Raw genomic sequence first — 27,988 nt, forward strand, 5'->3', positions numbered from 1 at the left:
TTATTTTTGCCCAAAGAAGACATCAGTTCAGTTCAGCTCAGTCGCTCAGTCATGTCTGACTCTTTGTGACCTCATAGACTGCAGCATGCCAGGCTTCCCTGTCCATAGATGGCCCATAGGTACAGGAAAATATGCTCAACATTACCAACCATTAGAGAAATATGAATCAAAACCACCATACGATGTCACCTTACACCTGTCAGAATAGCTGTCATCAAAAAGACAAGAAGTAACAAGTGCTGGTGAGGATGTGGAGAAAAGTCACCTCTACTGCACCATTGGTGGGAGTGTAACTTGATGCAGCCACTATGAAAAACAGTATGGAGGTTCCTCAAATCATTAAATATAGAACTATCCAATAATTCAGCAATTTCACTTCTGACTGTTCAGCCAAAGAAAATGAAAATACTAGTTCAAAATGATATATCCTCTCCCATGTTTTTTGCATCTATTTTGTTTTTAACAATAGCCAAGATAAGGAATACTAGTGTCTACTGATGAAGTGTTGTTAGTTGCTCAGTATGTCCAACTCTTTGTGACCCCATGGACTGTAGCTCACCACGCTCCTCATTCCATGGGGTTCTCCAGTCAGTAATACTGGATTGAGTTGCCATGCCCTTCTCCAGGGTATCTTCCTGACCCAGGGATCAAACCTGGGTCTCCTGCTTTGCTGCCAGATTCTTTACTGTGTGAGCCACCAGGGAAGCCTTACTGATAAATGAATGGATAAACAAAATGTCAGCGACTTGACTTCCACTTTTCACTTTCATGCACTGGAGGAGGAAATGGCAACCCACTCCAGTATTCTTGCCTGGAGAATCCCAGGGACGGGGTAGCCTGGTGGGCTGCCGTCTATGGGGCTGCACAGAGTCGGACACGACTGAAGCGACTTAGCAGCAGCAGCAGCAGCAGCAGTACAAGAATACCTAGTTTTATTGGGCTTTGTTTTATTGTGCTTCACAGATACTGCATTTTTTTCCCCATAACCTGAAGGTTTGTGGCAACTCTGCACTGTCAGATGATGGTTAGCATTTTTGATCAGTGAGGTATTTTTGTTTGTTTGTTCGTTTATTTATTTGGCCAGATGTTAGTTGGGGTATGCAGGATCTTTTTTTTTTTTTTCCTAGTTGCAGCATGTGGGATCTTTAGTTGCAGGCCAGAGATTGAACCTAGGCCCCCTGCATTGGCAGCATGAAGTCATAGCCACTGGACCACCAGGGAAGTCCTAGTGAAGTATTTTTGAATTAAAGTAAGAAAGGTACTGAACATTTTCATCACCCCCAAAGATTTCCTTGTACCCCTTCCCAGTCAATCCCCACTCCTCATGCCCCTTGCTCTAGGCAACCACTGAGATGCATTCTATCATGACACATTGGATTTTTTTTTTTTGTCCTGTTGCTGCTGCTGCTGCTAAGTCGCTTCAGTCGTGTCCGACTCTGTGAGACTCCATAGACGGCAGCCCACCAGGCTCCCCCGTCCCTGGGATTCTCCAGGCAAGAATACTGGAGTGGGTTGCCATTTCCTTCTCCAGTGCATGAAAGGGAAAAGTAAAAGTGATGTTTTTGTCCTGTAGGTTTGTGTAAATGGAATCATAAGCGCTGGGCAGAGGAAGATGAATCAGACATGGTCCACTGTCTGGCACAAGGTTTCTCAACTTTTAGTCTGTGTCCTCTTTGATAACGATGGAAATCTCAGATCCTGTCCTGATTTGCAGGGTAAGTCTATAGCGAGGCATGACCCCTGTCTCCTGCTTTCTTATGACTGTGAGAAACGCTGCTTCTTTGTATTCTCTGCAGCCAAGAAGACCTTGTTGAGCATTATTTTCAGATGTATCAAAAACGTATCAAAAAGGAAAAACTTTCCTTTTTTCCAATGTAAAATTATATTGCAACATTATAATGTGATTTTAAATTACATAGTTCACCTCTCCAAATTTTGAGAATTTCCCATCTTGGGGGTGGGGTAGGAGAAGAGAATGGTCCTTACCTTTGAGCATCACTTGTCTATTTTTCCTTTTTTTTTCCTGGCTATGGGGGCAGCTTGTAGGATCTTAGTTCCTCAACCAGGGACTGAACCCGGTCCATGGCAGTGGGCTTCTCAGATGGTGCTAGTTATAAGGAACCCACCTGCCAACGCAGGAGATGTAAGAGATACGGGTTCAATCCCTGGGTCAGGAATGGCAACCCACTCCAGTATTCTTGCTTGGAGAATCCCAGGGACAAAGGAGCCTGGCAGGCTACAGTCCATAGTGTTGCAAAGAGTTGGATACAACTGAGGCGACTTGGCATGCATGCATGCACGGCAGTGAAAGCGCAGAGTCCTACCTGCTTAACTGACAGAGAAGTCCCATTACTTGTCTGTTCTAACAATCACATGGAAATTAGATGACTAACCATTGGCATTGATCTGCCAGAGGACATTCTGGGAAGAGTTGTACAGCCTTTTGCCTCATCCTGCCTCATTTAAAGAGCTTGGCCTTTTATGGGTGCCAAACATTTAATGATCACAGACCAAAGCAATTATTCATATCTTTGTTTTATATCCCTTGGCTTCCTGATATTATTTTTAATAGTTCTTCCATAATCACGTAATAGCTCATTTATAAGGTCATTGGGATCCAGGAAATAATGAGCATTCAAATAGGTTTACCAGAGACTTCAGGTAGTTATACAGGCAGGGCATTCCCAGCTGGGCTGTTGTGGGATTTAGTTTTTATAGCAAAGAAGTTACAAAGTATCATATTGCAGCTGCAAAAGAAGAATGTATACCTTTTGGAATCTAATGTGTTATAATAGAACATTGAAATTCTGACTAGTGGGAGGGCAGCTTACAAGGGCAGTAGCTGTGGAGGAGGGTTAGTTTGTCAAAAGGAAAGAAGCAGTTGATTTATTTAGGGAATAAGTAAATGTTGTTTAGGAACATCCTCCTTTTCTTCCTCCTCCTCCTTTATGACAGTAATTGTCAGAATGACTTTGTACTAAGTTTCATTTTCAGCCCAAGATTTTATAGCTTTTTCGCTAATGTTCAAATTACCAAAGAGCAGGTATTAGAGTAGGAGGAATAAAAAAAAATATTGAGGAAGGAAAAAAAAAGAGAAGCTAGACATTGATTCGTTTTTCTAGTTACTATAAAATCTGTGCCTGTGTTGAGCCATCAGCAGGGAGCTGGATAACGTTATTTTAGTTCCTATAGATGTTTCTGTGGCTGTTGATGACTATATCACACACTATTTCCTTTGTGAGAGCCTGCAGGAAAAAGGTTTTCTCTGGTTTTAACCGGGAATGGTTGTTCTTTTCCTGTGCAACAGATTGCCTTAAATTTCTGAGAGTACTGCGCATCATGTAATTGATCACATTTTTTCTTCCATTCTAGAATCTTGAGCTCAGAATTTGTGACTCCCAGTGGCTCTACCCAGTGAATAAGCCCTCCTAGCTTCCTTCTACTTTTTATACCCTGATTGTCTCTTCATTCTGATTTCCTCACTTGATTTTATTTTATTACAGGATAGGTAGGAGTATTGAGACATGCTGTATCCTTTTTGAAAACAAGGCGTATAAGTAAACTAATTAAAAACTTGAGGGGGAGAAATGCTTTGCTAGTAAGGGACCTTGGGCAGTTTTCTTGTGGTTTTGCAGTTTGAGTTTTTATTGGAAGTGTTAGTGTTTTAAGGCACTGGTTCTGGACTCTGGCCACTGGGGTACTTCCTGTTTGATCTAAGGGAAGTCATTTAACTTCTTTATGCCAGTAGTTTTCTGCTTAAGCTGATTCATCTAAATTTGTTTTCATTTACTATTATTATTCAGGAAACCATTTGTTTGCTTTAATCTTCTAGGTTCTCTGTGTCCAGGGCATCACTGTCTTTTAGTCACAACATAATCAGTGTATTAGTTACGTGCACTCTTATGTAACAAATTATCCTCAAATTTAGCAGATTAAAACAATACATATTTATTATTTTATAGTTACTGAGAGTCAGGAATCTCTGATGGACTTCATTGGTTCTCTGCTTCAGACTTTCTTACAAGGCAGAAATCAGGGTGCTATCTGAAGGCTCAACTGGGGAGGCATCAGGTTCCAGCCTCACACACCTGGTTGTTGTTCTTTTGGGCTTTTCTAAAAAATTGAAGTATAACTGATCTACAATTTTGCATTAGTTTCAGGTGTGCAGCAAAATGATTATTATCATATGTCTATATGTATGTCTATCTGTCTTTTCTTTTTATTCTTTTCCATTATAGGTTGTTACTGAATATAGTTCCCTGTGCTATATGGTAAATCCTCATGGTTTAGTTTATATATGGTAGTGTGTATCTGCCAATCCCATACTCCTAATTTATCCCTTCCCCTCTTTCCCCTTTGGTAACCATAAGTTTATTTTCTATGTCTGTGAGTCTGTCTGTTTATGTTTGTAAATAAGTTCAGTTATATTACTTTTTAGAGTTCACATGTAAGTGATATTATATAGTATTTGTCCAACTCTGTCTGATTTGCTTTAGTTAGTATGATACTCTCTAGACTCATCCATGTTGCTGCAAATGGCATTATTCCATTCTCTTGTATTGCCAAGTAACATTCCATTATATACATATGTACACATTTTTTTAAACCAATCATATGTTGATGGGCACTTGAATTGTTTATATGTCTTGAATATTGTGAATAATGCTGCTGTGAACACTGAAGTGCACGTATCCTTCCAAATTAGAGTTGTAGTCTTTTTCCAGATATACATCCAGGAGTGGGATTTCTTAATCATATAGTAGCTCTATTTTTAGTTTCTTAAGGAACCCCCATACCATTTTCCATTGTGGCTGCACCAATTTACATTCCTCCCAACACTGTAGGGAGGGTTCCCTTTTCTCCACACCCTCTCCAAGTCTACATTTATTATCTGTAGACTTTTTGATGATGGCCATGGCTCACTGTAGTTTTGATATGCATTTCTCTAATAATTTGGATACAGTTCTTCAAGGCTTGTTGGACTGAGGCCTCCCTCGGTACTTTGCCATTTGCTTCATCACAACCAGTAATAGGAATTCCCTGGTGGTCCAGTGGCTAAGATTTTGCACTCCTTAGGCCTAGGGGGCCTAGGTTCAATCCCTGGTCAGGGAACTAGATCCCACATGCTGCAACAAAGAGTTTGCATGCCCCAACGAAAGATCCTGCCTGCCACAACTTAAAAAAAAAAAGGATCCTGCATGCCACAGTGAAGGTCATAGACCCGATGTGCTGCAGCTAAGACCCAGTACAGCTAAATAAATAAATATTTTTTAAAAAACCCAGTAATAGAGTTGTTCTGCTAGCAAGATGAAAGTCACATCTTTTGTAACCTAATGTATAATACTCTGTCTGATCTTTTTTCCTGTTTCCTGGAAGATAACCTTTAAAGCCTTGGAATTTCCTGAGTTATAGAAATGTCTTTGTTATTCATGGTGGGACCCTCGACCATACCTGAGTTCATGAGGTGACTCAGGATGGAAAGTCAGATTAGAGGGTTCGAACTTTCAGCTCAATCTCTAGGGAGACAAAGGGGTTGGAAACTGAGTTCAGCTGATGATTAGATCAACCCAGCACAGGCAATGAAATACCAATAAAAACTTTGGCAACTGAAGCTCAGTGAGCTTCCTTGTTAGTGAACACCTTGATGAACCAAAGGTTACTGTGTCCTGATTCTATAGGGAGAGAACATGAGAGCTCTGCATCTGGGACCCTCCCCCAACTTTGTTCTGTATGTCTCTGCATTTGCCTGGTCCTCATTTGTATGCTTTGCAGTAAAACTGTAATTGTAAGTAGAGCACTTCCCTGAGTGCTGTGAGTTGTTCTAATGAATTGTTGAACCTGAGAGGGTCTTGTGAATCCTAGGATCTGGAGCCAGTTGCTCAGAAGGACCAGTGGCTTGGGGATGCCCAAACTTGTGACTGGCATCTAAAGTGTAGACAATCTCGCTGGGGTCTGTGCCCTTAAATCTGTGGACTCTGCAGTCACGCCAGGTGGTTAGTGTCAGATTGCATTGCAGTATTGCACCTAATCATGAAATGACATCCCATCACTTTTGCTATATTCTGTTGCTTAAAAGCAGTCGGAAGGTTCAGCCTGCACTGGAAGGGAGAGGGCTGCATAAGCATGTGAACCCCAGGAGGCAGAGAACATTGGCAGCCTTGCCAGAAGTTTTTGATCACAGTCAGTGTAACCCACAAAGTAAGGTTACTTGTCTTAGAACATCTTGATTGATTAGATGAACATGAGGTCGTGGATTGTGAAATTTTAATGCTGGAAAGGACTTTAGGTATTGTCTAGTCTAGTTCAACCTTCTTGTTTTACAGATGAGAAAAATCAGGCTTAGTGTATGTAGGTGTCTTGCTTGAGAGCATGCAATGAGCCAATGTCAAGGTCAGGACAAGAACTCAATGCTCTTTTCCCAATACCATGGTAAATTATTTAATCTAGCCAATATGTAAATCAAAACTGCTATAGATAAATGTGTGTGCTTAGTCACTCTGTCATGTCCAACTCTTTGTGACCGCATGAACTGTAGCCCTCCAGGCTCCTCTGTCCATGGAATTTTCCAGGCAAGAATACTGGAGTGTGTTGCCATTTCCTCCTCCAGAGCTATTGATAAATGGTTATATTGATTAACACACATTCACAAAGTTTATGGACTCCTTAGCCAAGACAGAAAACTCCAAAGATGAGAAGATTCAGGTAGGGCCAAAGATTTTGAAAAAGGCAAAGATTTTTTAACTGGCAGAGATTTTAACTGACAGAAAATTGAAAAAAACTCTTTGTTTCCAGGACATGATGCTGTGATTTAAAAAAAAAAAAAAAAATTAGACAATTGAATTAAGAAGGAAGCAAATAAAATGTAGAAGCAAAAAGGAAATTAAGCTTCAGACTCACAGTTCACAGTATTAGTCATATTCTCTAGACTGGTCCATACGTGAATTCAGCTTCTTGATTAGTGTCGTGGTCAGTGGCAGGGGAGTTCTAGAACCTGTACTGAAATGAATGTTGCACAGCTCACAACATGCTAGCAGAAATTGTATGATATGCTGAAGTGGTTTGACTTTAAATAAGATGGGCAGAAAAAATGCTATTAGGACATAATAAAGAAGCTAATTGTGGCTTCTCTAATTGGGTTTACAAAATAGCTTCAATTCTGACCTCTGATCAGGTTGCCAGGAAACAGCAGATTTTGGTATTGCAGGATTTGGAGGGAGTGGGCAGGAAGCAATGGTCTGCTTCATCTTCAGCAAAGGCACAGGGCAGCTCGCACAGTCAAGATAAAATTCAAACAGTAATTCAGGACTAACAGGGACTTTGGCTTCCAAAGGCATTTTTGGAAGAAAGGACTTCTTATAGCAGAGTGTAGTCATGTCACTGATCATAAACAATGTCACTAACTCTATCATCTTTGCCAATAAGACTGTGCCCTTTGGTTTGTAATTCACAACTGATACTCCCAGCAGCGTTATCTCTCTTACCACACTAAAAGTGAATCCTTTGTTCCATTCCAACAAAGTTACTCAGAGTTCCTCAGTCGGGGAACCCAATCTCCTATGGGGTTCACCTATGGCGGTTGTTCCCAACCTCAGGTCCTTAGACCAGTACCTCCTGTCAGATTGGTGGCAGCATTAGATTAGAAATAAAGTGCACAATAAATGTAATGAGCTTGAATCATCCTGAAACCAGCCCTCTCATCCCCAGTCCGTGGAAAAATTGTCTTCCATGAAATTGGTTCCTGGTGCCAAAAAGGTTGAGGACCGCTGACCTATGACCACTATGTCACCTATGACATTTTTGCCCTTATGTCGAATCCTCCTACAATGCAGGAGACCCCCGGTTCAATTCCTGGGTTGGGAAGATTCGCTGGAGAAGGGATGGGCTACCCACTCCAGTATTCTTGGGCTTCCCTTGTGGCTCAGCTGGTGAAGACTCTGCCTGCAATGCAGGAGACTTGGGTTGGGAAGATCCCCTGGAGAAGGGAAAGGCTACCCACTCCAGTATTCTGGCCTGGAGAATTCCATGGACTGTACAGTCCACGGGGTCACAAAGTGTCGGACATGATTAAGTGACTTTTACTTTCACATTCCCTATTCCATCTAAATCTTCCTCATTTTTCTGGACCAGGTAAAGTCTCCTCCTCTCTGGGAAAACTTAACATATGACTCCACTTCATCACTGAACAAAAGGCTAGCATTGTGCTAAGTGCTTTATAAATATTAATTCAATCCTTACAATAGCTTTTAGAGGTAAAGCCTATTGTTACTGTCATATGAAGGCTCAGGGAGAGGAGCATTTCAAAAAGGAAAGAAAAAATTCACTTACAAAGAATGCAGGAGAGGCAAACTTAAGCAGGTCTGGCTCAGCAAACCCAAACACAGGATTTAAAGGGATAAAACCTAAAAGTTACCAAGGTTATCAAGATTACATATCTGTTGACTATATAAAAACAACTTTCTTGCATGATTATCATATTCTCAAAAGTTATGATCTTTCTTCAGACAACAGCATTGCATGAAATGAGAGAATACCACTTTTTTAAAGGGAGTTTATGGGAAATAGTCAAGATTTTGTTATTTGGGGGCAGAATCAGACTTATTTTTGGTTTATCTCAGATTCAAAGTGTTTTTTGTTCATCTGAGTATGGAATGTAAAGTACAGAATTATGTTGAAAACAAGGTAAATTATCAATTTTTTGCTTCCGCATTATCCCCATCCCAACCTTGGCTCATTGCAGATCAGGAAACCGAGACAAATAGAGGTAAAGTCACCTGTTTCTGGTCGTAGGGGTGGCAGATGGAGGAGTGGATTTGCACACACAGGTGGCCAGGTTCCGCTGGGTAATGATACCCGCCCATTCTCAAGGGTACCTCCCTCCCCATTGTCAAGGGTCCCTCCTCCCTCGGAAATTTACTAGCTACTTCCTGCCTGTCATTTAATGACGCATGTGTGTGTTAGTCCCTCAGTCGTGTCCGACTCTTTGCAACTGCATGGGGTGTAGCCCACCAGGTTCCTCCATCCATGGGATTTCTCCAGTTAAGAATATTGGAGTGGGTTGCCATTTCCTTCTCCAGGGGATCTTCCTGACCCAGGGATTGAACGTGGGTCTCCTGCATTGCAGGCAGACTCTTTACCGTCTGAACCACCAGGCAAGCCCTTAATGATGCATGACCCTATACTATTATTTCATTTTGCGTATGTGATTGTCCTCTTTCTACACTGGCCTGAAGGACCCTTACTAGCTGGGATTTTGTGATGCTGGCATTTGATAGCGCTACACACACACACACAGCTGTTGCTCTATAAATATTCAAGAATGGGTGAATAACCTCTGGGCCCATTTCCACTTATAAAAATCGGTGGGTGACTGCTCATTATTTATCAAACCTATTCATGCTCAGGGTTTTTGGAAATATATGCAGCATTATTTTGAACAAATAATTTGAGCAAAATTTTGAAAATTTGAGCAAAATGTTGAAAATTGAGATGTATGTGAGGATCCAGAAAGATCTGCTTTAGGCTTGGGAATGCTAAAACTCAAGTTATTTTTCTTCCCATTTACATTGAAATACTTACCAGGACTTCTGAAATGTCACTGAAGGTCAAAATTTGAGGTTGCCACAGAGAGCTGCCGCCATCCAAGGACATGGTTTCAGTCAGTCCCCATAGCAGTGACCGAGGAGAAATGGCTTAATCTTCCTAGGCTCTCATTCCCTATAACACAAGCTTAAGAACCCAGCAGTATAATGATCTCCCCAAAGAGCTGAGGTGACAAATGTCAGAAATAAGCTTTTCAAGAGAAAGAGATTCACAATAATAAACTTTTGCTAAAAAGCCATCAATATACTTAACAGGCTAGAGAAAGAACCATCTTTCCTTTTCCAGTGAAAAATAACGTGTTCTTAGCATTATCAAGAGCTGATTGCTGGTTAGTCGTTCCGTATTCATGGGTTATTTTATGACAGCATTTTAAACTCTTGTAATAAATGGTTTCTATCAAAAAGCTTGGCACATCCTCATATCACAGAGTTATCGCCAGCGGTGCAACCTTCATCTCTGTAGCTTGAAAAAAACAAATCTAACTTCCTCTAAGTATTTACATAGTGCATAATATTCTTTACTTTGCAAAACGTTGGCTTCAAAATACATACTTTGGATGTCATTCTTTTGACACAGAGAATTTCATAATGTTATTTTAACATACCAGGGTATGGTACTCCTTTTCCCCTTGGATAATTTTTTTCCCCAGTCAGTAGAAATCCCTTTTTATGAGAAGTAAAGAAAACCACACACACTGTTTAGTTTCTCTCTGAGCATATTATAGTAGCATGCTACCTAATTTTTTTAATAAGCTAGATTCTAAGTAACCTACAACCAAACAAAAAGGAAACTAATTATGGTACAAGAATGACCTCTCTAAGGAAGCCACAAAAACACCCATTCTTCTACTTAGAGGTAAGTCAAGAGATGTGGCATTGTCAGCCAGTGAAACAGTTGTTCCAGCCTTGGGCAATTATTGAAATTGTTCTGCTTTGCCATTGACTATTGGTTTTGGCTTTTATTTTTCTTTATTTTTTCTCTTTCTCTTCGACTAGTTCAACTTCAAGGGAATTATTTCATGTTCCTCTATCCCAAGATCAAAAATTCCCCCAAATGTTCTTGGAACTAGGGTCTTTCGAGGCTGGGTTTTTTGGCTGCCTTCAGTCCTAGCTTGTTGAGTGTCGAGGCTCTGTTCAATTTTACCACCAGCCATTTGATTATGGCTCAAGCTACTCCATGGAAAAGGTCTGATGAGCCAGGACACCGCACACAGTGGGACACAGCATGAGCACCTACAGCGAAATTCAGTGGCAGGTGTTCCTTTCTGTCTTCTTGTAGCACATCCAGGCCTGGCCTAATCTCTTTGGCCACAATAACTCAGGCCTGGCCAGAGTACTTTCTTCGTTTGTTCAGGGATGGGTATACATCTCAAGCAAGGATAATCTGGGTCTTTGCCAGGATTCTTCTCTTGAGCCAGGAAAGAAGACTTATCCCTTATTTTGAATCCCGATGTGGAGAAACCTCCTCCTATAGTAGGAGAGAATAAGACCAACTCACAGAGGGAATCTGCAGATAGAGGAAGAGGATGCTAGTTGAGAACTCTCTCTGTAGTTGAGACCTATTCCACTCCTGGGCACCTGTCAGCCAATAAATCCCCATTCCTGCTAGCTGGTTGGAACTGGAAACCTATCATTTGCAACAAGTTGAGTCATGATGAATGGGGGAATTAAGACAGATATTATCTCAGCTTTGGTAGAGCTTACTGTCTAGTGGGAGAGTTCTAGAAATTGGAATACATGTGCTGAATGTTTCAATGGTGTGTGAGAGAAACTCCCAGTAGGGGAAACCACCCTGGTTTAGGAGGTCAGGGGGTGTTTTGCACAACCACATCCTGAAGCATGTGCAGAAATTAGGCAGGGGAAAAGGGGCAAGAGTGTGAAAGCTCAGTGGAAAGACAGCAGGGTAAAATGGAGAAAACGTTTTCATATGGAGGGAAATGAAGCTGAAGAGGCTGTTGAAAAATATATAGTTCCTATCAGATTACTTGGTATTTTGCTAAAACAATGAAAGGCTGTTAAAACGTCATCAGGGCAATGATCTGATCAGACTTCTAGTTTAGAAAGAGCCATGCAGCCGCTCTGTAGAGGGTAGACTAGAAGGGACTAAAGCTCGAGGCAGGAAGGCTGTTGCAGGGGCCTGGGAGAGTGAAGCAGTTTGCCTTGTTTGGACAGCAGGAATGGGGTTGGATAAAAGTGAATAAAATCAAGAAGGTGAAATTGACCATCCTTGGTGACTGACCTCTGTCCTCTTTCTTTCAAATCCAATTATATGTTCAAGTGGTGGTCCTTATTCCTTTGCTTCACTTCTGGTTCCTTTCCACTTGGCTTTGAAGTATTGGATGAGTCCTGTTCCCTTTTCACTCATCATGGAAGGATTTTCTTAGCAAAGCTAAACAGCTTTTTCAATTGCCTTTTTTCCTCTTCATTTATTCATTCTGATTTCAAGTAGTTTTTATTTTTATTACAGTTTTTGTGCACATAAAGAATCAATTCTTCAGGGCTTGTGACAAAAAATACTGCTTTCTTCTGCATCCTGTTTCTTTCTTTAGAGACAACAACCTTCAAATCTTTAAGCTGCTTCTTTTAATATATATCTTCCTATCTCTACATGTTGTCATTCAAGATACTGTTCATATTGTTATTTCTTGGTATTTCCATTTTAGACATTATCTGTTGATTCCTTCCGTGAAAGATAAAGATTTAATTCTCTTTCACCACTGCCCTCCGCTACCATACACACACACACACACACACACACACACACACACACACACACACACACTTACATATATATATACATGTATATCCCATCACCCCATCCCATCTAGGTTAGAGGATGATTCTGTGTGTTCACTATTGTAACTTCATAAATACTATTCACAAATGGACCAGGTAGCATACTATGATTATTTACCCTTTCTTGCAGAACTTTTTTGTTTTCCCTGAGGTTAATAATAATTGTCTTTTAAAAAATTGTTGTTGTTCCTTGGTTTTCTTTATACTTATAATAAATCAGCCACAAATTTTCCACAATTGTCTAAATCTTCTCTTAACACCTGCAACCTCATCTGTCATTTTTATCTTCTTGAAGAATTCTTTCCCTGAGCTTTCCAACTTGCTCCTATCTGACTTGACTGCTCTCTGTGCTGGCTGCAAGTTGGTCTTCCTGGATTATCTCTTCACCATCATTCTAGGGAGATCCTTTGCTTTCCTCTTGAGTTGGAACTTCTGTTTCTTGTGACTTTTTCTCCCATGGTTGGCTCCTTGTTTTGGTGGTGTTCATTCCTTCAGGAGCTTCCTGAGAAACTGTAGATAGGAAGGAAAATTTAGGGCCCATTCATATCTAAAAATATCTTTATTTTACCTTTACATGTAATTGATACATGAGATGGAATTTGGGGTTGAAAATCATTTTCCTTCTGAATTTTTAAAGCAATGCTCCATTTTCTTCTATTTTCTAGACATTCTGATTCCTGATTATATATGGCCTGTTTTATGAGATCTTTTATGAGTTCTCTTTGTCACCAGTGAACTGAAATGTCATGTTGATATGTTTTTCTGTGGTTCTATTTTCGGATAGTGTGCTGGACATTGGATGAATGCTTTCCATCTAAAAACTTAAGCCTTTCAGTTCCAGGAAATTTTCTTGAATTGTTTCTACGAAGATTCCCTCTCTTCCATTTCCCCTGCCCCCATTCTTTCTTTATAGAAACTCTTACTATTCAAATATTAGACATTCTTGAATGATCTTTTTTATTTTCTTATCTCTACACTCATGTTTTCCATCTTTTGATCATTTTTCTCTACTTCCTGAGAAATTTCTTCAACTTGATCTTCTAAACCTTTTGAGATTTTCATTTCTGCTAATGGTCTCTAAATATTCTTATTTCATGAATGCAATATCTTCTTGAGTTTCTGAGGTTATTAATTACTGTTTTGCAATGTTTTATCTCAGCAATTTTTGTTCCCTTTAAGTTTTATGTGTGTGTGTGTTTGTTGTGACCTGTTTTTCATGCTGGGGATTTTCCTCAGGTGCATGGTGAGCCTTAAAAGTCTTCTTATATTTTAGAGAGTCACGCTTGCAGGTTGTTTGGAAGTTCTGAGTATGTGGGTAAGGCTTGCTTGTGGACTTCACCTATGATGATCTAGCTGAGGCATGTTTCTGAGGAACACAAGTCTGAATTCTTGGATCTTTTCTCTTGGAGTAGTTGGATTCTTTTGAGAAGAAGCCGCTAACATTTTGTCTATAAGAATGATAAAATAAAAATGATGCTGAGCTGAAAATATTCCCTTTAATCCTCTGAAAACAGTATACCAACCTTATATGGTGCCTTACTGTCCAGATAATACATCTCCTACTAATAGGGTGGGAAAGGGGCAATCTATGAAAGTTAGATAGCAACTTTCATTCAATCAGCTGTTTGGGCCCACCTTCCTCCTCACTTCCAGTAGAACCTCAAGCATCAATTTTGGAACCTTTTAGGACTTTGGGGGTACACATCAAACTGCATATTTCCCACTGCTGGCTTAGGATCTAGCTTTCTCTGATGCCCTGAACTACCACTTGTCCATCAGCTTTTCAGATGCCCAAATTTTACTACTGTCATGGCCTCTCCATTCTTTTTATCTTTATGAGTTTGTGGCTTAAACCCCAAATCCCTATTTTGTTGATTTATTGGGGTTTTAAGAGGCAGTAAAAGTAAACACAGGGTTCAGTCTGCCCTCTTAATTTTGAAGTCACTGAACTAGGCTTCCTAGTTAACTCTTTGCTTCACGGAACCTATTTCATTTCCTTGAAGGTCCATTACTGATCCCTTTAGCCTTGAGATTTTGCTGTAGAATCTTTCAATACTAACTAGATGAAATACAGCAGAGGTAAACTTTAAGATTCTTCCTTGGAATAAAAATCCTAATTAAACATGGACTATAAGAGGTGTTGCTTAATGCCCATACACATGAAAAAGACTATAAGATCAGTGTAATTCAATAATGTGATATGACTGTTCTTCAAATGCTAATTGATACGTGGGCTGCATTAACAGAAGTAGAATGCTCATAATAAGGGAGAGGAGATGCTCCTTCTCTCTTTGGTATTCATCTGTGGATGCTCTCATGTCCGCTACCATATCCTTTGAGAAAGATGATGACAGCACAGAACAGAATAAGACAAGAGTGAAATGCGTGGAGATGGGACTTGAAATCTCAGCAAACAAGGAATGCGTGAAACAACCAACAATGCTTAGTTTGAGGCAGAGAATGTAAGAAGGGAAATGCAAAGAGCTGTCATGTGAATGGGGATTAAATTTGGATTATGGGAACTTCCTTGGTGGTCCAGTGGCTAAGACTCCGAGTTTCCAATGCAGGGGGTCCAGGTTGGATCCCTGCTCAGTTATGTCAGTCAGTTCATTCACCTCATCATGTCCGACTCTTTGCTACCCCATGGACTTCAGCACACCAGGCTTCCCAGTCCATCACCAACTCCCGGAGCCTACTCAAACTCATGTCCATCGAGACAGTGATGCCATCCAACCATCTCATCCTCTGTTGTCCCCTTCTCCCCTCACCTTCAATCTTTCCTAGCATCAGGGTCTTTCCCAATGAGTCAGTTCTTCGCATCAGGTGGCTAAAGTATTGGAGCTTCAGCTTTAGCATCAGTCCTTTCAATGAATATTCAGGATTGATTTCCTTTAGGATTGACTGGTTTGATCTCCTTGCAGTCTGAGGGACTCTCAAGAGTCTTCTCCAATACCACAGTTCAAAAGCATCAATTCTTTGGTGCTCAGCTTTCTTTGTAATCCAACTCTCACATCCATACATGACTACTGGAAAAACCATAGTTTTGACTAGACAGACCTTTGTTGGCAAAGTAATGTTTCTGTTTTTAATACACTATATAGGTTGGTCATGGCACCCCACTCCAGTACTCTTGCCTGGAAAATCCCATGGATGGAGGAGCCTGGTAGGCCACAGTCCATGGGGTCACTAAGAGTCGGACACGACTGAGCGACTTCACTTTCACTTTTCCCTTTCATGCACTGGAGAAGGAAATGGCAACCCACTCCAGTATTCTTGCCTGGAGAATCCCAGGGACAGCAGAGCCCAGTGGGCTGCCGTCTATGGGGTCGCACAGAGTCGGACACGACTGAAGCGACTTAGCAGCAGCAGCAGCAGCAGCATATAGGTTGGTCATAGTTTTTCTTCCAAGGAGCAAGTGTTTTTTAATTTCATGGCTGCAGTCACCATCTGCAGTGATTTTGGAGCCCAAAAAATAGTCTCTCACTGTTTCCATTGTTTCTCCATCTATTTGCCATGAGGTGATGGGACCAGATGCCATGATCTTAGTTTTCTGAATGTTGAGTTTTAAGCCAACTTTTTCACTCTCCTCTTTCACTTTCATCAAGAGACTCTTTAGTTCTTCTTTGCTGTCTGTCATAAGGGTGGTGTCATCTGCATATGAAGTTACTGATATTTCTCCCAGCAATTTTGACTCTAGCTTGTGCTTCATCCAGCCTGGCATTCCAAATGATGTACTCTGCATATAAGTTAACTAAACAGGGTGACAATATACAGCCTTGGCGTACTCCTTTCTCAATTTGGAACCAGCTTGTTGTTCTATGCCCAGTTCTAACTGTTGCTTCCTGACCTGCATCCAGATTTCTCAGGTCTGGTATTCCCATCTTTTTCAGAATTTTCCATGGTTTGTTGTGATCCACAGTCAAAGGCTTTGGCATAGTCAATTAAGCAGAAGTAGATGTTTTTCTGGAGCTCTCTTGCTTTTTCTATGATCCAATGGATGCTGGCAGTTTGATCGCTTGTTCCTCTGCCTTTTCTAAATCCAGCTTGAACATCTGGAAGTTCATGGTTCATGTACTGTTGAAGCCTGGCTTGCAGAATTCTGAACATTACTTTGCTAGCATGTGAAATGAGTGCAATTGTGCAGTAGTTTGAGCATTCTTGGGCATTGCCTTTCTTTGAGATTGTAATGAAAACTGACCTTTTTCAGTCCTGTGGCCACTGATGAGTTTTCCAAACTCCAACCTCTGATCCCTGGTCAGGGAACTAGATCCCACATGCTGCAATTAGACCCGGTGCAGCCAAATAAATGAAAAAATAAATTTTTAAAATTTCAGATTATGTTGTCTAGGAGGAAGGATTTGGACTGAAGGTAGAAAATACAAAGAGAAAGGTGGCTGTTCAAGATAAAGATCTTTCTTTGGTTATGGCTTCATTGCCTGGTTTGCCCCTGATTCTGGTAGGCCTCTTCTATGGTATGAACATCTTCTTGTATTTATTGAGCACCTAAAGATAGGAGAAACCATGTATGGGTAGGGAGGGAAAAAGGGGTAGGTGATATGGGAACTCTCCCGACTAATCTGTTCAAATTTTCTACAACCCTGAAACCATTCTAAAAACTTAAATATGCTGGAATTTTCCTAATGGTCTGGTGGCTAAGACTCTACCTCACAATGCAAGGGGACTGGGTTTAATCCCTGGTCAGGGGTCTAGATTCCAAATGCCGCAACTAAAGATCCTGTATAGTGCAATGAAGATCAAATATCCTGTGTGTCATGACTAACACTTGGTGGAGACAAATAAATATTTTTTTAAAACCCTAAGATTTGTTAATTAAAAAAAAAAAAAAAAGACCTTTCTCCTGATAAGAGTTGCTGGAAAAGGGCATGGACTGGCTGGGGAGAGGCTGTCCTTTATGTCTTAAAAGGTATGGTTGAATTAAGAAGTTTCCAGGATCCTTTCCAGACTTGTGATTCTACCTCAAGGTCAAAGAATCATTCAGAACTGGAAGTGCTATAAACATGGTTCAGAATCACCTTCCTTAACTTTTTAGACAAAGGAATTGAGAGCCAGCAGATGAGTGCCTGAGCAAGTCCTCCAGCCAAGCCTTCTAATTCCCCACCTGGCATTTCTCCTGGTCTTCCAGACTACTTTTATTGTAAGAACTTTAACATATTTGAACATTTACAATAATAGCTTCCCCATGGAATGAAACTAATTTTACATACAATATTTTTGTGTTTGTCGATGATAAAGTGCTTTCCAGAATTTACGTACTTCATAGAGTCTCTCTCCTACTGTCAGCCCAGTAGCAATTCCCTGACTGTGTATTTTTTGCTGTGTAATCCAGGGTGCATTTTGAGGGCTATGCTCCCTGTTCTGTGATCTAGGTTTGAAAAGTCTATCTCTCATTAGAGTCCTGAATGAACCACATAGATATAATAAATGAAACCTAAGGCCTTACAGCAAGTCACATGTCCCCTCATTTGGACATTTGTATGATCACTGAATCCTTGGGTGGTCTGAGCTTATTTGTCATGAACTCTGGTCTTGACCATTTCAGTCTATGAACATCTCCATCCTTCCCAGACAGTAAGGACTGGCCTTCCAGGAACCCAACAATCAGAATTAAAAATCAGGTGGAAGGCAAGGATCTGCATGGGTAGAACTGATAGGTATTTAGTCAGACATGAGTGGGTCCCTGCATCATTCTGGATGGAGTCAACTTCCCCTCCCCAGCCTGCACCCTGGTGATCAAAACATGCCCAGAGATCCTCCCTTTTTTGTGGTCCAGGACTGCTAAATTTCCTGCTTTATCAGGACCAAACAAGATAAAACCCGCCAGCATAGGTTGGTGGAGGTGCACCAAGACCTTAAAGGTGACTCAAAGTAACCCGGGGCTCATCATGCCATATTTGTAATAAAGTAGCATTGCAGTTTTTGACCACCTCCATGGCTTTCACTTGGGTGCTTATGGATAAATGCCCACATACAAGCAGAAAACATACAACCTAAAACTGTCAATCAACTTGTCAATCAAATGACACAGTACAGAGGGAGGGATTTTCTACCACTCAGAGAAATCTACTCTACCCCCATTGCCAGTTGCCTTCTGGTATCCAGACAGCCTGTTCTCATCCTGTTTTGGGAGTATACTTTCACTTTGCTTAATACAACTCTTGCTACTTGAAACTGCTCTAAGTGTCCCATCTGAATTCTTTCCCTCTAGAGGACAAGAACCAAGGAAATCACCATTCTGCCAGTAACAGCACAAGTGTTAAGGAATATGCTGTTGCTGGAGGTCAAGAATAGATCAGGAAGCTGGGGGTGGGGCAAATCACAAGTTAAAGGATAGGCAGAGTCTCAAATCCACACACATTGGGACATCAGGCCCAAAGGCCAGCACTCAGAACCCTGTGATGGAAACCTCCCCCTGGGGCAAATCAGAAATCTAGGTGTGTATGGGCATAAGCTTGAAAGTCACTTGTCACTGTGACTACCTGGTCAGAGAGGGGATCAGATTCTTGGTAGGGTCTGCTGACAGAATTAGAGAATAGATTCGAAAAATGTCATACTTCCTTCTAACTGACTAAGGAAAAATCTCTATGGTGATACTTACAATACGTTCTCAGTTGTGTCCAACTCTTTGTGACCTTTTGGACTGTAGCCCACCAGGCTCCTCTGTCCATGGGATTTTTCAGGCAATAATACTGGAATGAGTTGCTATTTCCTACTCCAGGAGATCTTCCTGACCCAAGGATCGAGCCCGTGTCTCCTGCGCTTCCCACATTGCTGGCAGATTCTTTATCTGTTGAGCCATCAGAGAAGCCCTGATACTCATAATACGTTGTGATTACAGAGTACTTCTTCTTGAAACACCATTTAATTCATTCCCTTAAATTTCAACTGGAGAAAGCAATTTCATTCTTGGAAAATAAAGGGCAGTTGTGACTTTAAATTCCTATGCTGCAGTTTTAGGAACAGATAGGGCAAAATTCAAAACAGCTTTTCCTGACCATCAGAAGTAAACAGACTATCAGAAGTAAACCAACACTCCTAATAGCAAGTTCCTGTTTTTTATCTTCTCCTTTCTCTTTGTCTGTAGGTAAAAGCAGAATAGCACCAATCTTTTTGATTGGGCAAGGGTCAGGAGGTTACAGTAGAGAATAATAGTCAGTGAGTAACAAGGATAGACTAAACATTAATTCCTTCATGCGCAGGATGGTGACCACAGATGAAATGCCCTGTAAGCCATGACCAGGTCACGGAGTCATCCTAGCTTGAAATGACAGGCTTCTATTAAAGTAAATCACACAGTGATGAAAGGAGACCAAAAAAGCAGTACTGACCTTCTTATTTATAAACCTTTCCATTTTCTTAGCTTAGGCTCATTTTAGGAAGTATAATTGTTCCTCTCGATCTAATCGAATAAGAGTTTCTTTTCTTACATTTTTGGCAAGACTTGAATATACTAACCTTATCCTAGGAGACTTTCTGATTATCTTTGCAATGAGAGAGGAAGGCAAACATAAGATAATTAAAAAGAAAAAACCCAGTGGTTGGAAAAAAATTTTAGAGATTATTTAATTGAACTCTGCTGAGTAGCAGCTTCACTTGAAACCCGAACTATCTCAGGAAATGGAATTTATTTTCTTAAAAACTCTCAAGGAAAGACTTATAACCATTTTAGGCACTTAAGCAAGTACTTAAGGGTTAGGTTTCATTTAAGTCCATCCCCGTGTTTCTTGCTTCTATAAAGGATTAAACCCAGTCTTAATCTGTAGAGCCCTTTTGGTTTTAAATGATTCCATAGGGAAATTAATTCTTAAAGGGGCAGCTACAAGTTGTCCTACTGTCCTGAAATTTTCACTGGAAACTCATCTTAGTATTTGTAGTACACTTTAAACACCAGCCCTAGGGCATTCATACAACGGGCATGGCAGGTTACAGATGAGGAAGCTGAGGTGCAGAGAGCTCTGGTAACACTATTAGACAATCTTGCTTTTACAGCAAAGATAATTCTTTCTGGGTAAAGATTTGTCTAGACAGTGGTTTTTGTTAACGGAAAATGAGTTCAAGAAGAGCCTTCAGCCTTTCATTTGCTCCTTGTGATCAGAATCTAAGCTGTCAACATTGGCAGTGATGAGTGAGGGTTGCTGTTCACTGTTGCTGGGAATAAATTAATATTTCAGGGAATTTTTCAAGATAAAGGTCAATAACTGACTTGGAAAAAATTAAGTAAAAAAAGGAAGGAAAATTGGCCTTAAATGTGATCAAATAGCAATGGAATTTTCAGACCAACTGCCTATATTTGGGATGGTTTAGTGGTTTGCTTAAGTTGTAACTTCCTTTTCATGTTCTTTTATCTTTTACTTCCTTTCAGTGTGTGTGCTTAGTTGCTTAGTCGTGTCCGACTCCTTGTGACCCTTTGGACTGTAGCCTGCTAGCCTCCTCTGTCCACGGGGTTCTCCAGGCAAGAATACTGGAGTGGGTCGCCATTTCCTTCTCCTTTCAATATCTTCCCCAAAAGATGGTATGAGGAGACTTTCTGGGAGGTGAGAACATGTTCATTGTTTACTTTTGGCACTCTGTCTCTTACAGAGGGCTTCCCTGATAGCTCAGTTGGTAAAGAATCCACCTGCAATGCCGGAGACCTCGGTTCGATCCCTGGGTTGGGAAGATCCCCTGGAGAAGGGAATGGCTACCCACTCCAGTATTCTTGCCTGGAGAATTCCATGGACTGTATAGTCCATGGGGTCACAAAGAGTCGGACATGACTGAGCGACTTTCACTTTTCTTTTACAGAAGGCACTTAGATTTTCTTTTAGGCTTCTAAAGTAATTGCCACTCATTATCTTTTTACTTTATTTTTAAATTTTATTGAAGTTTAGTTGATTTACAATTTGTGTTAATTTTTTCTGTACATCAAAGTGACTCAGTTATACGTGTGTGTATATATACATATCAGTTCAGTTCAGTCACTCAGTCGTGTCCGACTCTTTGCAACCTCATGAACTTTAGCATGCCAGGCCTCCCTGTCCATCACCAACTCCCGGAGTCTACTCAAACTCATGTCCATTGATTTAGTGATGCCATCCAACCATCTCATCCTCTGTCGTCTCCTTCTCCTCTCACCTTCAATCTTTCCCAGCATCAGGGTCTTTTCCAGTGAGTCAGTTCTTTGCATCAGGTGGCCAAAGTATTGAAGTTTCAGTTTCAGCATCAGTCCTTCCAGTGAATATTCAAGACTGATTTCCTTTAGGATTGACTGGTTTGGTCTTCTTGCAGTGCAAGGGACTCTCAGGAGTCTTCTGCAACACCACAGTGCAAAAGCATCAATTCTTCAGCGCTCAGCTTTGTTTATAGTTGAACTCTCACATCCATACATGACTACTGGAAAAATCATAGCTTTGACTAAACAGACCTTTGTTGGTAAAATAATGTCTGCGCTTTTTAATAGTTTTTCTTCCAAGGAGCAAGCATCTTTTAATTTCATGGCTGCAGTCACCATCTGCAGTGATTTTGGAGTCCCCCAAAATAAAGTCTGTCACTGTTTCCACTGTTTCCCCATCTATTTTCCATGAAGTGATGGGACTGGATGCCATGATCTTAGTTTTCTGTATATTCTTTTCATTATGGTTTGTCACAAAATATTGAATATAGCTCCCTGTGCTATACAGTAGGACCTTGTTGTTTAATAGTACTTAGCCTCTGCTAATCCTGAACTCCCATTCCTTCCCTCTCCTATCTCTCCTCCCTCTTGGCAATCACAAGTCTGTTCTCTATATCTGTGAGTCTGCTTCTGTTTTGTAGATATGTTGAATTGTATTATATTTTAGATTCCACATATAAGTGATATTGTATATTTCTCTTTATCTTTCTGATTTATTTTGCTTTAGTACGATAATCTCTAGGTTCATCTATGTTGCTGCAATTGGCATTATTTCATTGTTTTTGATGGCTGAGTAGTATTCCATTATACATGTTTACCCCGTCTTCTTTATCCATTCCTCAGCTGAAGGACATTTGGGTTGGTTCTCTGTCTTGGATATTGTCAATGGTGCTGTTGTGAATATAGGGGTGCATGTATTTTTTCAAATTATAGTTTTGTCGGAGTATATGCCGAGGATTGGGATTGCTGGATCATACTCCATTATCCTTTTTTCTTGGCTGTGCTGGGTCTTTCTTGAGCCCCACAGGCTTTTTTCCTCTAGTTGTGGCACCCATGGGCCTCTCTTGTTGCAATACCTGAGCTCTAGAGCATACGGGCTCAGTAGATATGGTGGGCCAGCTCAGTGGCCCCGCGGCATGTGAGATCTTACTTCCCAGATCTGGGGTCGAACCCACGTCGTCTGCATTGGAAGGCAGATTTTTAACCGCTAGACCATCAGGGAAGTCCCTTTGGTAGAATGTCTTTTGATGTGGGTTTATTTTATGTTTTCCACGGCTAGGTTCACATTTGCCTTTTTTCAGCTAGAATAGTACGGAAGTGCCGGTGCACACTGCCAATTGCATGAAGTCAGGAAAACTCAGACTGTCAGTTTGTCCCACTAACTACTGGTGATGTCAACTACTTTCTGGTGTTTTGATCATTGACCAACACAGTAAACACTAAGGTAACAATGACTAATCAATATGTTGGAATCCACTTAATTGGAGGACTTCTTAGACTATTGTCGTACGTTTTCTGAAGTTTTTTGTGTGTCTGTTTACAAGTTTCTCTTTGTTCACACCTTCTGATTTTCAATTAGTTCAGATAAAGCAAATAATTGTAGTGCTGTAACAGGATGGATTTCAGGAAAGAGGATTTGAAACACTTTGAGGCTGGGAGAAGATCAACTAGAGGGTTGATGGGTTCCCCACCTTTGAGTGGAGAGGGTGTGCTCAGGTCCTGGGACTCATCAAAGCTCTGGATGGACCTGAAGAGTGGACCTGACTCCCCTCGCCCCGCTCTGCCACACACACACACTCACCTCTCCCAACTTCATGTCCTGTGTGACTGGTGCTTGCCATCCTGTCCATACTTCTGGATTTTACACAAGTGTGCCAGTTCAGGTGGATGAGAAGAGAAGGGACTGATGTTTATTGAGGTCCTGCTATAAGCCATGTACTTTCATGATGCAGAATGAAAAGCTGAGTCTTCGGGAAGTTGAGGTCAGTAGAAAGAGTAATCAAGCAAAAGCTGAGGTAGTCAGGTGTCAACATCCAGAAGTTCCTTTCCAGAGAGACTTTCCTTGTCTTTTTAAGGTCTGTCTGTCTTTCTTTTTTTTTTTTTAAATTGACTGTATTGGGTCTTCATTGCTGCTCCTGGACTTTCACGAGTCGCTGCAAGCAGGGGCAGGCAGCTCTTTGTTGCGGTGTTCGGGCTTCTAATTGTGGTGGCTTCTCTTGTTGTGGAGCATGGGCTCTAGGTGTGTGGGCTCAGGAGTTGTGTATAAAAGCTTCCATCTGCTAACCCCAACCTCCCACTCCATCCATTTTCCCAACCCCCTCATAAAGTGTATTTATCTTTGAGAATCAAGTGCTACTTTATTATGTTTAATAATAAAATATATTGGTGTGTTTCTGGAGATGAATTAGAGAATGTGCTAGGGCAAAGGGGGTGGTTTTTTTGTTGTTACGTACTAAATCTCAATCACTCATATGCAGTAGTAATGTATCCTACATGTGGCATTTCCAGGGGAAAGATAATAGAGAGAGGTGTATTGATTGAGGGTGACAAAAGGTGTGATTGAGAACCCTGGCGAAGATGAGCGGAAGCAATAAGATTTGTAGGAAATAGTAATGCTAAGCCAGGAGCCAGTACGGTGCTTTTGTGCACATGGAAAGCTGACCAGAAAGTGGTGGTCAGTCCAAGTCCTACTTAGCTTGTCTTGCTACCTCTAACCTCCAGGAATCAACTGAAGTGTAATTCTCCAATGCAGCCACCAGGTGGCCATAAACTCCCTTGGGTGTGCACAGGCAGTTGCACTGCCCTTGGTGCCAAAGGTGGGACATCAATAACCCAACTGAGAAATTCTCTCCTCTGCTGGTACTGACCTATTGCTGTGCCCATCTGCTCCTCCCTGTTCAGTCGTAATGTCGACCAGATGGATAGACTCTGTCTTGAGACCTGAAGCAACTGTTCAACCAAAACCTAATGAAGACTTCTTTATAAATTGTTTCCACTCCTCCACACTCATTTTAAAAAATCTTCGACAATTCCTCTACATAAGCTTATATAATTATAACAAATGTTTATCTACTATTTGGTGTTCTGTTTTTAATTCATTGTTATTTCACATATTCGAATTAGTATTGTCTACATGCACACATTTTAGAAAGTTAAATATTGTCTCAGTGCATTTCACATGTTTTCACTATTATAAATAGCAGAAGTAAGAACATGAGCATTTTGATCCAAAGCAGAACTAAAGGATAAAAGAATGATTTTGCAATTCATTATAAGTGATTTTACAATTTATTACAATTCATTATATATAGCCAGGTGACTTTACAGGAAAAAATTTTTTTCAAGTATTGCTTTCCCTGAAGCCTCTAATTCCTGATAAAAAAATAAGTTGCTGGTATCTTGAGAAGCTGAAAAATACTCCCTTGCCTTTCCTGCATTATGTATGACCTGCCACCTTCTCTATTCAATTGACTGTGAACTTGCTTCTTCTGAAAGATTTGGTAGGATAAGAAATGTATTTCAGCCGATACATATCAGCTTTGGGGAAAAGTGCTCAGACACTATTTGAATGATAGAACCATTTTGAAAATTCCAGGTTTTCATCTTTGATAGTATGTTTTCTGCTTTGCCTGAATCTTTCTTTCTTTCTTTAGTAACATGAGTTGGCTTTCCCTGGCAATAATTACCTCTTTTCTACTTAACTGTCTGAAAATGACTCACCAGCTCTGACCACTCATCACAGGAAATCTGAGCACCAACATTATTTGTTTTTTTAAATATTTTGTTGATGTTATGTTTTACACCTTATATTCCTGATTTTCAATTTTCATCAAAAGTTTTAAGTTACATTTTTCTTAGGAAGAAGCTGTTTGAAAGTAAATAATTCATTACTCTCAAATAGGTTAATAAAGTCCAAAATTATTCATAGAGTATAAGTAAAAAGAAAGTATCCACCCTTCACCAAGTCTCCCAATTTCTTTCCCCAGAACCAATCACTGTTCATGGGTTGTTGTTGTGTTTTTTTAAAAAAATATTCCCCAGATATAGTCAATGTTTAAAAACATGTATATATTTATATTTATACATTTAAATGGGCTTCCCCGGTGGCTCAGGGGTAAAGAATCCGCCTGCAGTGAAGGAGGCTTGGGCTCAGTCTCTGGGTCGGGAAGATCCCCTGGAGGAGGAAATGGCAACCCACTCTAGTATTCTTGCTGAGAAAAATCCCATGGACAGAGGAGCCTGGCAGGCTACAGTTCATGGGATCACAGAGAGTCAGACATGACGGAGCACAACACTGCAAGTCTGTGAGTAGCAAAACTATACATTTAAATATGTGCTTTTGTTTTTAAATACTGAGAATAACTACATACACATGATTTAGTTTCCTGCCTATTTTTAAGTTTTATGCTATGTCTTGGAAATCTATCCATATCAAGATGTATGACCTGTCTCATTGTTTTAACAGCTGCATGGTATTTCATTGCATGGCTATATCATAATTTATTCAACAGTCTCCTTTGGGTGTGCATTCATTTTATTTCCAAACTTCTATTACTAAAGAATCCACCTGCAATGCAGGAGACCCCGGTTCGATTCCTGGGTCAGGAAGATCCACTGGCGAAGGAATAGGCTACCCACTCCAGTATTCTTGGGCTTCTCTTGTGGCTCAGCTGGTAAAGAATCTACCTGCAATGCGGGAGACCTGGGTTTGATCCCTGGTTTGGGAAGATCCCCTGGAGAAGAGAAAGGCTACCCACTCCAGTATTCTGGCCTGGAGAATTCCATGAACTGTATGTATATCCATGGGGTCGAAAAGAGTCAGACATGGCTGAGAGACTTTCACTTTCATTACTATAGATAGTAGTGCAGTGAATATCCTGGTATCTATGTTTTACATTCACTTGCAAGTTTAAATGTGTAGAAGAGGAATTACTGGGTTAGAGAGATGAATTTGAAATTTGGTCGCTATTGTCAGTTCCCCCACCACAGAATTTTTAATTTGCATATTTAACATTGTAAGTAAGGTCAAGTAGCTTTTGATAAATTAAGAAGCCACCTGTTTTTTCTCTTCTGAGAAATATCTTTTGTTTTCTTTTTAAAACATAATTTTTTGGTGTGAAATTCACGTAGCACAAAATTAACCATTTTAAGGTAAACAGTCCAGTGGCATTTGGTGTATTTCCAATATTGTGCGACCACCACCTCTGTCAAGTTCCAAAATGCTTTCATCATCCTGGAGAGAAGTCCCATACCCAGTAAGTAGCCACTCCTCACTCCCTTTTCCCCCAAGCAGTCCCTGGCAACCACTAGTCTGACTCCCGTCTACGGATTTATCTATTCTACATATCTCTTCTTGTTCTTTATGTTTCATTGCGTTTTCAAATTTAATATAGAGGAATTCTTTAAATATTAAAGAAATTAGTTCTTTGTCTTATGCGTCATAAATATTTTCTTTCATTTCTCACTTGTCTTTTGTCTTTGTCCATCATATTTTCCTGCAGAATTTTAATCTATATGAAATTAAGTATGTGAAATTATTACCAAAAAGTGGGATCCGGCTGCTCACCACTCAAAAGCCAATAAACAAGCCAGGTTGGTGGGAAGGAAAGTTTGCTTTATTTCAGATGCTGGCAGCTGGTGGGGAGGGTAGACGTCTGTCCAAAGACCAACTGTCTGCCACTGACAACCGTGGGCCAAGAGCTCTTACAGGCCGAGGGAGGGGGCTCCATGCAGAAACAGCACAGTCAGCTCTGACAGTTGTCTTGAAATCTGTCATTGGTGGTCTGACCAGCATCATCTTGATTGCTTTAGGTGCGGTTAATCATCACTTCCAGGGGCAGTTTGTTTCCATGTCTTCGAGGCCAGTTCTTGGAATTGTGGCAGCTTATGTCGTGGGTACAGCCTGGTCATCTTGTAGTTAACTTCTCCACCTGTTGGGGTTTCAGTATCTATAAGACCAGCTCACAGGATATGACGCAGAATATTATCTATGGCCCTTGAGAAGGAACTAAAGGTCCTTGACTATGCTCAATGACTACATTATTATTGTTTGGTCTCCTTTGTTTTCCTTTGTTTCTGCGTGTTTTCATGTCTCTGATTAAACTTATTCTTTGACTAAAGTTTTCCACAGCAAAATGCAGGCAGAGGACATGGGGGGCAAGGTCCTGCTTCGTTTCAAAATTAAAGTACCTATGTACATGTATATGTTTGTGTATTATGTATATCATGACCATTGAAATCTGACATTGCAAGTTTTTTCCCTGCCTTACCATTTTCTCTTTTGTATCTCCTTTTTCCTACAGAAAATCCTGTTCCCTGAAACATCAGTAAATTTACTCATTACCCTACAATGCAAACAAAATAGCTTTGGCTGTATCACCAATGCCACTACTAAAAATAAATCTATTAATTAAAATTCAATGTT

General features: G+C 40.6%; 2 protein-coding genes across 3 annotated transcripts in view; both read left to right on the forward strand.

The window, feature by feature from the left end:
• TP53BP2 (tumor protein p53 binding protein 2) overlaps positions 1-27,988 on the forward strand; it is a 213,890-nt gene that overhangs the window by 82,271 nt on the left and 103,631 nt on the right. The window lies entirely within an intron of this gene.
• On the forward strand, positions 91-27,979 carry LOC145506599 (uncharacterized). Of its 2 annotated transcripts, none has more exons than XM_081491621.1 (6): positions 91-242; positions 1,574-1,715; positions 26,716-26,819; positions 27,066-27,156; positions 27,376-27,459; positions 27,867-27,979. In XM_081491621.1, exons 2-6 carry the CDS (start codon positions 1,613-1,615, stop codon positions 27,881-27,883), a joined length of 399 nt encoding a protein of 132 aa, XP_081347747.1. In that variant the 5' UTR covers positions 91-242; positions 1,574-1,612; the 3' UTR covers positions 27,884-27,979. The 2 variants fall into 2 exon arrangements, with proteins under 2 accessions (XP_081347747.1, XP_081347748.1); XM_081491622.1 differs by having other exon boundaries at positions 118-318.

The sequence above is a fragment of the Giraffa tippelskirchi genome, chromosome 5 (genome assembly GCF_054371585.1).
Source record: "Giraffa tippelskirchi isolate mGirTip1 chromosome 5, T2T-mGirTip1v1.2.pri, whole genome shotgun sequence".
In the NCBI taxonomy this organism is placed as follows: Eukaryota; Metazoa; Chordata; class Mammalia; order Artiodactyla; family Giraffidae; genus Giraffa; species Giraffa tippelskirchi.

Excerpts from the sequence above, each read along its gene's own strand:
- LOC145506599 (XM_081491621.1), top strand. The coding sequence starts at position 1,613 with ATGAATCAGACATGGTCCACTGTCTGGCACAAGGTTTCTCAACTTTTA. Across the intron at positions 1,716-26,715 it reads ATCCTGTCCTGATTTGCAGG|GTAAACAGTCCAGTGGCATT; the intron begins GTAAGTCTATAG and ends AACCATTTTAAG. Across the intron at positions 27,157-27,375 it reads AAAGCCAATAAACAAGCCAG|GTGCGGTTAATCATCACTTC; the intron begins GTTGGTGGGAAG and ends TGATTGCTTTAG.